The following is a 10571-nucleotide window of genomic DNA, read 5'->3' as shown; positions in this document are numbered from 1 at the left end:
ACCCGCTTGCAATCTGGGCTCCAAAGAACCTTCGCCTTATTTCCTGCGACCTTGTTAGCTCCCCGCTGAGCCTAGGACTCCTCACCTGCAAAAGGAGGACCAAGATGCCTGCGCCACGAAGAGTCGGCGAGAGCTTTCCCGGCGTGGGCATCAGCCCAAGGGCGTTTCCTTTCTCCTCTAATCTCTCATCTCTGCTCTAACCCCAAACTCGGGGATACAGTGGGGGACGAAGATGTCCGTGGCGCGCACCCCACCTCGCCGGCACTGTGCCCCCAGTTGCTTCCTTCTCAGATGGCGAAGAGCGCCTTTAGGCCAGGGAAGGGAGCAGGTCCTGCCCGCGCCGGGCAGGGACTCGGAGGCCGGAGACCCGAGCTGACGCGGGCGAGCCCGGCGCCACTGGCTGCCCCCTCCCCCTCGGCGGGTCGGGGGATGGGCAGCCAGCGCCTGGCGGGTGAGCGCCAGCCGCCGGCTTCCTATTTCGGGAGCTGGGGGTGTGGGCCACGCCTCACCACGTGATACAAGGGCTATTTAAAGAGGCAGCGCGGGCTGGGAACCGTGGGTCCCGGAGTCCTTGCACGCCTGTTCTGTCCTTGTTCGGCCTAGCCCAGCCTCACCATGGTGGACGCCTTCGTAGGCACCTGGAAGCTAGTGGACAGCAAGAATTTCGATGACTACATGAAGTCACTCGGTGAGCGCAACTCGGGGATGCTGGGCTGGAGAGGGCCTGGCCGCGTGCGCAGCCGTGCACAGCGTTCGCTCGCTAGTGCCGGCAGGGCTGCTGCATCCCTCCTGCTCAGCGCTGGGGAACAGGGGGACGCGGAGCAGGTGGCAGCCTGGTCTAAGGCACGCATGTTGGAAGGGGGCTTATCGGAAGGGGACTTTCTGGTCTGAACCGGGCTAGAGGGATTCCCAGACAGGGAGGTGTAGGGAGGTAAGATGTATCTGTTGATGTTGGGGCACGGATGCGCTTTCCAGGAAGAGGGGTATACATAGTGTCTGGAAAGAGGTGGGTTTGTGTAAAAAGAGAGCATTTATCGCATAAGGTGGGAGGCTAGCTGGAGGAGAAAAAGCAAGAATATGAGTGGTTTAGGGACTGGAAAGTGTGAATACGGAAAGGGAACGGGCAGATGGGGAGTGTACTATGGCAAAGCTTAGAGAAGAGGAAACTCCTAGGAGGAGGGAGATGGGAAGAGAGAGGAACAAGGGGGTGAATGGGATGAGGAAAAGGCGAGATAGGGGCCCTGCACAGTTAGCAACAACCCCTGCCCCTCCATGTTGAACTAGAGAAACATGGTTGCTGGAGAATGCTCTCTCCCTGGTCATGGAGTCTCTGACCTTATCCTGCAGTGATGTGATATTAGGCTTTAATCACCGTCAGTGAGCCTAGTGGTAGGCTGGGGCAAGAGGACCCATCCCGTGCTGGCTCAGCCACTTGTTGGGGGAAGGGTCTGGTGGAGAAAACCACTGGACTTCCGATGCAGCACGGTCCTGGAGCAAGGCCAAGATCTGTGAGATGCAGGGAGGGTCTTCGGTCTAGGAGGGTGTGATTCTTCAGATGGGGAAGAATAAAGATTCAGAGTGCTTAAAATCTGAAGTCCTTGGAGATACCTATACCCCATGCCTTGCCTAGTCTGACAGATGGGGAGACTGAGACCCAGAAAGAGTAGAAACTGGTCAGATCAGTCCCACATCAGATATGAAAACCTGGATTTCTAGATGTGCAACCCACAACAGTTTCCACTACGGACCCTGGGGGTGGGAGTGGTAGGAACTGCTTACCTAATGATTGACCTCCGCCCTTCTTCCCCTCCTAGTAGGGACTTAGATGGAGAAGGTGAATACCCTTTCTCTTAAATCCCCAGCTATGAGATTATCCTAGTCTCCTGGGTTGGGACAAGGAAACCAGAATATTGTTCACAGCTGAGCTACATTCCATGCCTTCCTACTAGGGAAGGGGGACTGATTCTGGCAGTTACCCAAATCAGGGGTTGGGGGGTGGGGGGACCAACCTCTCCCTTCTGTTCCTAACCCGTTCCTGAAATAGGGATCACAAGTGTTGGTTCTTGGGGCCCGAGTTCTCATGCCCCGCCATAGTTTGCTGGGTACTATGCCCACTGACTCCAGGAAAGTAGCCCCTCTTGCAGCAGTGGGCCCTGGGCAGCTGTTGGGAAGTTGAGATGCCCAGAGTTAGCCCCTCCTTCCAAGCCTCCCATAGCAGACATTCCAGCTGAAGAAGACCTGTGTCCCTGAAGTGAGCTGCAACATCCTTACCACACTTGTTCCCTTATTTTGCCCCAAATAAGGAGCAAATTTGGGCTACAGGGCTGAGAATCCATCCAGCCTGCTTTTCTCCATACACAGATGGAAAGGATGAGAGAGGTCCATGGGGGAGGAAAGAGCATCCTCAGCTCTCTCTGTAAATAGCGTCCACTTCCTTTCTATGTAGAACCCAGCTCTTTCTGAGCCTCCAAAATCGGCCCCATTTTGGTCTCAGTTTCTCTTGGCTCAGTCCCTTACTCATTCCACAGTGGTTCCCTTTCTCAAACACACCACACCTCTGGGTAGGTCCGAAGCAAACAGAGTTCCTTGCATGGTGACAAGGCCCTGCTCTCTTCTGGGGACTGGGGTCAGCCTGTCTCACTCTGATAGCAGGGGCTAACCAGAGATTTTGGAGCCTAGATTCATATCCAGATCTGGCATTCACCTCTCGGGGAAGCTGTAACCTAAGGGGGTTAAGGCTTTGCTGGAGTTCTTTGTTTCACACTCTTGCAGGACACTCAGGGAAGTTGTGCTGTGGTCAGTGGGGGACTCCCCCTAGGGCCTAGACCAGAAGCCAGGATACCTGGATTCAAGTCCTTAACTGCACTAGCACTCGGGCCTCTCCTAAACCTGTACACTGAGACACTCTCCCTTCTGCCAACGTCCTCCCTAGGTCATGGAGAAGAGGGCTTGAAAATCCCTTCTGCCATATACAGGGGACAAGTGCACTGGTGTGTTTCAGGGCAAAAACTTCCAAAGGTGGAAAAGGCCTGTCGTCCCTCAGGCTTTTGGAAGGCAAGGTCCACATTTTTCTTCTTGCCTCAGCCCGTGGCTGGAAAGCTGCTCAGGTCCCCTTGAAGGGAGCCCTGTGCTCCAGCCTTGGGAGACTGTAGCTGAGCAGTTCCGTGAGCTCTTCACAACAGTTCTGCATTTGAATTCCAGACCTGTGAGCCTGGGCTTGAACTCTCGGTCTTTGCATCTGTGAGTGGACATAATAGCATCGTGCCTTCAGGGAGAACGAGGGGCTGAATGAGATAAAACACTTTCGTTTGTTACCACTCAGAAAATAGCTCGTCCTAATCTCAGATCTGCTGTGACTTGCTGTGGCATGCCTGCGTCCCTTAGGCTTCTCAGCTGCCCCATGAAATCAAGGGTCTCTTCGCTGCACAGAGCTAACAAGAAAACTGAATTTAAAAAACAGAGTCTCTGAAAGTTCTCGTACTTTTCCTTCTACCCTACATCCAGGCCTGAGAGTTGTTCCCTGAGGTCGTTGTACCCTGCCTTTCCCCTCGACTCATGCTCATAATCTTCCCCCTGCCCTCAGGTGTGGGTTTTGCTACCAGGCAGGTGGCCAGCATGACCAAGCCTACCACAATCATCGAAATGAATGGGGACACTATCATCGTAAAAACACACAGCACCTTCAAGAACACAGAGATCAGCTTCAAGCTAGGGGTGGAGTTCGATGAGACAACAGCAGATGACAGGAAGGTCAAGGTGAGTCATAAGAGTCTGGGGATTGAGAGACCTTGAGACCTGGCACCCTGTTACTGTACCTTGAGGGGCAGGTGATTTGGGGGGATTGAAATGAAAAAGGGGCATAAAGCCTGTGCAGTGCAGGCATGTCCCAGGTGCTAGGAGCATGCTAGCCCTGTCCTTGGGCTTCCTCCCTCCCTCCCTGAGGAGTATCTGGTGCCTATGGGAGTTGGCGGCACAGAGCCTGGATGTTCTTCTGACCTCAGTGTCCACTCCAGCTCCAGCTGGATGATGTTGTGCATGGCATCCAAGAGCTCTGGGTTTCTTTCCAGTCTGCAGACAGGAGAGTTATGTGGCCATGGCTGTGATTTCAAGTACTTTAGGAACAATGCCCAGGAGAATTCAGAGCTCTTCTCTGAGTGAACAGGTCATTCTGGCCTCCAGCAAAGGAGGCAGCGAGGGACAAGAGGTGGAGACCTGCTCAAGATGTTTCCTTTTCTCCAACCTCCACCTCCCAGGCTTGGCCAGTGAGCCTGAGGAACTATTTCTAGTTCTGCCAGCCCGCAGCCAGGAAAAGCTATGTTCTGGATAGGGCATCCTCTAAGGTGTGTTTGTACGTCTTCCCAAGCTGTAGCCCCTCTCCTCCCAAGTAGAGAGGGGACATGTACCAGCAGTCTCAGGGCTTGTCACCCTGTGATGGCTGTCTTTGCTGCTTGCCTCAGGCCTCCCAGCCCCTGGGCCAGGCATGGCAGAGACAGAACAAAGGGATTTTGACCTCTAAAGAGGGTCCCTATAGCAGTATCCTCCAGCAGAACCTATCACTTTGCCCCTCAGCTGTTTCTGCTTCCTGACAACTGCCCCAGAAAAGACAGGATAGGGTCTGTTCTCCTTGTGGAGAACCTGGCAGCAGAGCTGAGGTGGTGCCCAAAGATGTCATTCTACTTTGGAGACAGGTGGCTGTCATATCACATGCATCTGCTTCCTTGACTAGCCCACCTTTTTGAGGGACAAGAACCCTAATAAACCATAATGCTCTGGGATGCCTAAGCTTAACATAATCTAAGTAGGCAAAAAGCTTGGGGGATGGGCATGAGAAGTGAAGTAGGAGCAAGAATGCACACTCACTCCCCATGCTGCTCCAAACATAAACACAGCCTTCTCAGACTCTCGTACTCAACCCTGCTCAGCCAGGGTCCCCTAGCCTGACCCAGAGCCCCCAAATTCCTAAAGAAAAGAGATCTGGGAGAGCTGCCAAATGAGAACCAGCTGATGTAGGTTGGCAGAGCCCAGAAGACTAAGTGGGCATCTGACCAGGGCTTTGGAACACTCCAAGGGCACCCAGTCCCTGGACCTGGCAGTTGCTGTCTACTTGTCAGCTGAAGGGGCCACGTGATGTAGAGCAAGAAGAGATAGGAATACAAAGTGGGAAGCTTATTTTCCAATACCTTCCACCCCAAGGTCTGTTAGACATTGTGTGTGATCACCACTAGGCTGGAGAGTCTCAGGACTCCTCACCAGTCTTCCCCAGGGATGTAGGAGACACGCCCCTGTCTCCTAGGGGCTCTAGGGCTGTGGGTGTCGTGTGAAGATGGGATAAGTGTCCATTCTAAAGACCAGCAGCACTTCTCAGAGCCAGGCTGTTTGGCTCACCATATTGCCTGCCTCTGCCTACTTACCAACACCTGAAGGGCCCAGCCAGGCAGTCGTGGAGCAGAGGCTGGAGGTGAACAAGACAGCCTTTGGGGCCATGCCGGAAGCAGGCCACCTGAGCTTTGGTCCTGGCACCATCATCATTTTGGGGCACAGGGCGGAGTCCTCTGTGGCCCCAGTGACCAGACACCATCTTGTCCTGCACTCCTGGCTCAGATCACAGCTCAGGCCTCTACCTCTCTCCACAGTCCACCGTGACGCTGGATGGAGGCAAACTTGTCCACGTGCAGAAGTGGGACGGGCAAGAGACAACACTTGTGCGGGAGCTAGTTGATGGGAAACTTATCTTGGTAAGATGGATAACTTTGGAGCCTCCCGGAGTTGTTTACCATTACTGCCCCTTTAGTCAAGCCTGTTGGGAAGGCCAGGGTCTCCCCCATGGGATCAATGGGGGTAGAGGCAGGGCTGGGGTGGGATTAGGTGGGAATATTCTGTGTGGTAGCTTTGGCCTCACACAGGCCTAGTTTCACATCTCAGCTTATGGGCTACATGACTTCAGACAAGTCATCTTCTCCAGCTCCCATTGTAAAATGGGCATTAACACCACCAACCTTGCGGGCTGCTGGGATGCTGGAGACCCTGACCCTGATGCAGAACATAGAGCATCCTAGAGGTGAGGCAGAGGGCTCAGATGCTCCACAGCCTTAGTCTCCTCCTGTGTTGCCACCTTGCCCCACCCCGGGAAAGGCAGAAGAGCCAAATTAGATCCTAGGCTCCTAATACCCTCTTCTTCTGGGACTGTGCTGCCACATAGAAAGCCTCTGGGCAGGGAGAGACTGGTGATGGCAGGGCAATGACAGTGCAGTCCCTTTTACCTCATTCCAGCCCCACTGCCTCCCAGTGTCTTGCATGCCTGGCCTGCAAGTACCTGACAGCCTAGGAGGGGACAATCAGGCTGGCCCATCAGTCTGTTTAAGGACAAATTTGGGGACTTTGTTAGAAGAATGTTGCCATGACTGAACACCCCCAGATCCAGGGCAGAGGCAGCAGCCCCGTGGTCTCTGCTTCCTAACTGTAGGACCTCAGGTTTTCACCCCAGCAGCGTCTTCCCTGCAGACCTTGGGTCAGCTATCACTGCTCCCTACATTCTTGCATCACGGTGAGCAGGGGTCCCTGCAGAGTTAAGAAGAGGTGTCTGCCTTTGGTGGGCATGTGCTGTGCGGGACCAAACACTCACTGGGTAACCGGACTATGGTGAAACCACGGGCCTGGCTCCGCGATGCGAGGCTGGATGGACGATGGTGGCTCAAGCCTCTGGCTTGTCAGGGAAGGAATGGAGAACTGGTGGCCTAGGACAGTCCTTCTCCAAGAGAGTCTGGACATTCTTACTCACCTGTTTGTCTACGATGTGCCAGGCACCATCTGAGGCACTAGAGGAATGGTGCAAGAGAGAGCGACGGCCTGGGACAGGGACCAGTCACTTCCCCTCTCACAGGTCATTTCCCCAAAATTCTAGCAGAGGAATTAAGTGCCTAAATAAATGAAAAGCTTGGTGTATTAGGAAAAAATACAAAAAAGAACCTGGCACATAGTAGGTGGCGAATCCCAGGGAGACTCTTGGGATGAAGGCAGAGGCTCTCCTCATCAGAATGGAGACTGCCCCAGTACCTTCAGTGCCCTCACCCCTGCCCTAATCTGGCTCTGTCTTTCCTTCCAGACACTCACCCATGGAAATGCAGTTTGCACTCGTACTTACGAGAAAGAGGCATGACCTGCCCACTCCTTCACTGTCTGCTCCTCTGCCAGTCGGCTAGCCCTGGACTCAGCACCAGATTGCCTCATTTTTTCCTCGGCATTTTGTATAAATCCACCTTGGTTGGGTTGGGGAAATACGTCTGGGGTCAGGTGGCACCAGCCTGGGTCCACTTCTGGCTCCCATTGTGTATGTTTGTTTTTTTAACTGCATCCAGAGGGTGCTCTAAGGTCAATAAAGCAGAGTCAAGGTCACCAGACTGCCTTTTTGCCTTTGGTGACATGATTCTGGGAGTCTCAGTTTCCCTGTGTGTTGGAGAACAGGCAGGAACAACTGCCTGAAGGTCACGAAGAAGCAGCACTGGATGAGACCGAAATGGACCGTCTCAGAGGCAGTAGTAGTTGGTCACCTGACCCACTCCATCATAAAACAGCTGTTCCCACACCTGGGCTCTCCACTGTCCCTCCCCAAGGTCACATGAGTGAGTCCAGTCCGGAATAATGAACCAGTGGCAGGGCTTCCCTAGGCTTGGCTACTAAACTGTCAGATCAGGCGCATTCTGCACTGCGGGCCCCTGGGTTTGGAAAGTTACTTTTTGTGCGATGCTGTGGTCTGTTTTTCCAGAATGCAGGGTCAGGACACGGGATGCATGCAGGCTTGTGCCTGGTGGTGGGAGCCAATGCCCACTGGCCAAGATGACAGCTAAGCTCCCGCCTGCGCCCTGGACCATTCATGGTTACAAATCTTAACCAGTTCTCTAATCAGCTCTGGGAGAAGAGGTCATCTAATCATTACAGAAGAGAGGGCTTATAAGTGATCTCCTAAGAAGGCTGTGACCTGTCAGTGTCTCTGGCTCTATATCTCAGCTGGGCCTCTCTCCAAGGTCTGAAGTAACATATTAAATGTTTTTCTGTCAACTAATGCAGACTTGGTGACTTGTAAGTCTAAATTACCAGGAAGAGGGATTATAGTAATAAGAACATTCAGCAGGTTTAAAACCAAAAACACTTCCATTTAGTGCCAGGAATTTAAGCAGAGACCTGAAGTGGAACCAAGTGACTCACACAGTAGTAAATACAAAGTAAAGCAATGAACTTGGCTTTAGCTGTCTGGTTCAGTGGTCTGGCAGAATGTCACACATAAGCTCAGTCACTGCAAACAACGGTTTTCTGGCTGTCACTTGTAGCATGGGAGAATCACGTTAGGGGGAATGGAAAAAGTGAGCACCACTTCTTACCATGTTCTCCCTCATCCTGCTGGTCTCCCTTGGCCCGTGTTAGATGCCGCAGGGATCACTCACCAGTCAGCCCAGGGCAGACCCAACAAGGAGGGGCCCATCCCTGTTCCAACTACAGCCAGACTTGCCTCCACAGCAGTACCTGTGGCTGCAGCCTGGACTCCTGTGCAGGAATCTGGCTCTGGCAGTGGCAGCTGGAGAGGGTAACAGGACCTCCTGCCGAATAAAGGAAGTTGAAGTGAATGAATGGATGAGTTGCAGGGGTCACTTGCAAAGGGACCAGGAATGATAAGTTAACAAGTCATTCAGGCAGATGCTTTGACATCTAACTCCCAAACCTGCCTGCTGCACGAGGGGAAGCCATCTCCCCCGTGGGTGAGGAGTCAGTGGGGTGGGAGGTCGTACTAACACTACTGAGTCTTTCTGGGGGCCAGGGCTTAAGACACCGAGGCTCCTGGTACCTCCTCCTCTCAACCACCCCCTCTACTCTTTCCACTCTCACTCTTTGTGCTTTTTCTTGTGCTTCTTCTTCTTCTTCTTCTTCTTTGCTCCCTTGCTATCTTTTGATGTGTGCCTTGCCCTCTTGCCTGTGTCACTCTCAGAGTCTGAGCTGTCCGAGTCAGACGACTTCCTGTCTCTATGTTTTTTCTTCTTCTTTTCCTGAAAAGAAAATTTAAAAGCAATGTTGCATGTATACATTTGCTTTAGAGTATCATGGCATATAATCAATAGGGGATCATTTAATAAATTATAAAGGAGGAACACCTGGGTGGCTCATCAGTTAAGTGACGGCCTTCAGCTAAGGTCATGATCCCAAGGTCCTTGGTTTGAGTCCGGCATTAGGCTCCTTCTTTAACATGGAGCCTGCTTCTCCCTCTGCCTGCTCTGCCTGCCCTTCCCCCTGCTTGTGTTCACTCTCTCTGACAAATAAAATATAAAAAAATAAAAATTTAAAAATTACAAAGCACTAATTAAAAAGAATAAAGTCTTCCAAGTATTAATAAGACAAAATGCCCCAAATGGGTGAAAGGACCACGTCATAATATAGTATGTATTCCAGATTCTGGGGTGCTTACCATATTATATAGTGTGTGCATATAATAAATATACACATACACATACATTTACATGTACCTGTATATATTTAAAATGCACAGAGAACAACAGAAAAGACACTGGCAACAAGTTACCTCAGGAATGAATGAATGGGGGAAAGAACATAGTCTTTTACTTTCTATTTCATGTAATTCTGTCCAGTTAGGTTTAAAAAAAAAAAAAAAAAGGCATCCTTTTATTTAAAAAAAGCACAGGATACTGAGGAGGAATTTAGTCCTTAGAGGTCACCCAGTCTGCCTGGAGACAGTGCCTCACATGCCCAGGGGCCCATACTGGGTGGGAGCTCCAGGGCCCTGGACTCCTGCTCTGGTTTCCAGCAGAGGCCGCTGCCATCAATGAGTACGGCTCCAGCTGCTGCCCTTGGTGTGCATCATCTCCAACACAACAACCTTGGAAGATTATAAGGATGAAGAGAAAAGCCCAGAAAGAACTTTCTCTTCTCCGACTATAAGCACCACAGGGTGCTGCCGAAGTAGCAACACCAACTCACACAAAAGATGGGCAGCAGATTCCCAGGCTTCTGTGCGCAGGGCTTCAAGCAGTTTTTAAGCAACATGTAACCTTTTCCTTGAATTTCAAATGTTCCTACTGCCTCAGGAAGGTTTCTAAGAAGCAGAGACTGAGGGAGAACGAAGAGAGGGTACTGAAGAGGCGCAGCTCCTGCTCCCCCTACAGGCTCCCAAACTGGCAGATGGCCGTGTGCCTCAGGAGCCCGCCGTGAGAAAGGAGGGACGAACACCGAAGCAGGCGGTAGACCCAGCCTCAAGTTCTGGCTCTGCCACTTCCGATCCTTCCTCTGTAACTCAGGACGAGTCACTTTATCTCCTAAGGCGTACTTTCCTCAAGTGTGAAATGGAGAGGAGAACAGCACCCAGGCTGCCTGACTGTGGTGAAGGGGTAATGAGGGAGTATCTACAGCTCCAGCTGAGAGCCGCCTGCCCCAGATCACACAGGGAGGGGTTTGCACACAGACTGGATGACTGGAAATCTCTTGAGCTTCCCTCAGAAGCACATGACCAGCCCCTCCCTCTACAGAGCAGAGGCAGGCCTCACGGTACAGTGGTCAGCGCCAACGATTTT

The 10571-nt window shown here is 52.2% G+C and overlaps 2 protein-coding genes across 2 annotated transcripts in view; one reads left to right on the top strand and one right to left on the bottom strand.

Annotated features, from left to right (window-relative positions):
- The first annotated feature begins 537 nt into the window (after positions 1-537).
- On the top strand, positions 538-7397 carry FABP3 (fatty acid binding protein 3). The gene is made up of 4 exons (XM_059376967.1): positions 538-688; positions 3584-3756; positions 5634-5735; positions 7103-7397. The coding sequence occupies exons 1-4, from the start codon at positions 616-618 to the stop codon at positions 7154-7156; spliced, it is 402 nt and encodes a 133-aa protein (XP_059232950.1). The 5' UTR covers positions 538-615; the 3' UTR covers positions 7157-7397.
- A 732-nt stretch (positions 7398-8129) lies between these two features.
- Positions 8130-10571, bottom strand: part of ZCCHC17 (zinc finger CCHC-type containing 17) — a 56183-nt gene continuing 53741 nt past the window's right edge. The window contains exons 8-9 of the mRNA XM_059376966.1: positions 8878-9035; positions 8130-8591 (exon numbers count right to left, since the gene is read on the bottom strand). Of these exons, the coding sequence (XP_059232949.1) occupies positions 8435-8591; positions 8878-9035 (315 nt within the window). The 3' untranslated portion in view covers positions 8130-8434. The remainder of the gene's footprint in view (positions 8592-8877; positions 9036-10571) is intronic.

Source organism: Mustela nigripes, chromosome 14 (genome assembly GCF_022355385.1).
Source record: "Mustela nigripes isolate SB6536 chromosome 14, MUSNIG.SB6536, whole genome shotgun sequence".
In the NCBI taxonomy this organism is placed as follows: Eukaryota; Metazoa; Chordata; class Mammalia; order Carnivora; family Mustelidae; genus Mustela; species Mustela nigripes.
The sequence above is the reverse complement of the archived record's forward strand: the minus strand, read 5'-3'. Positions and strand labels throughout refer to the sequence as shown.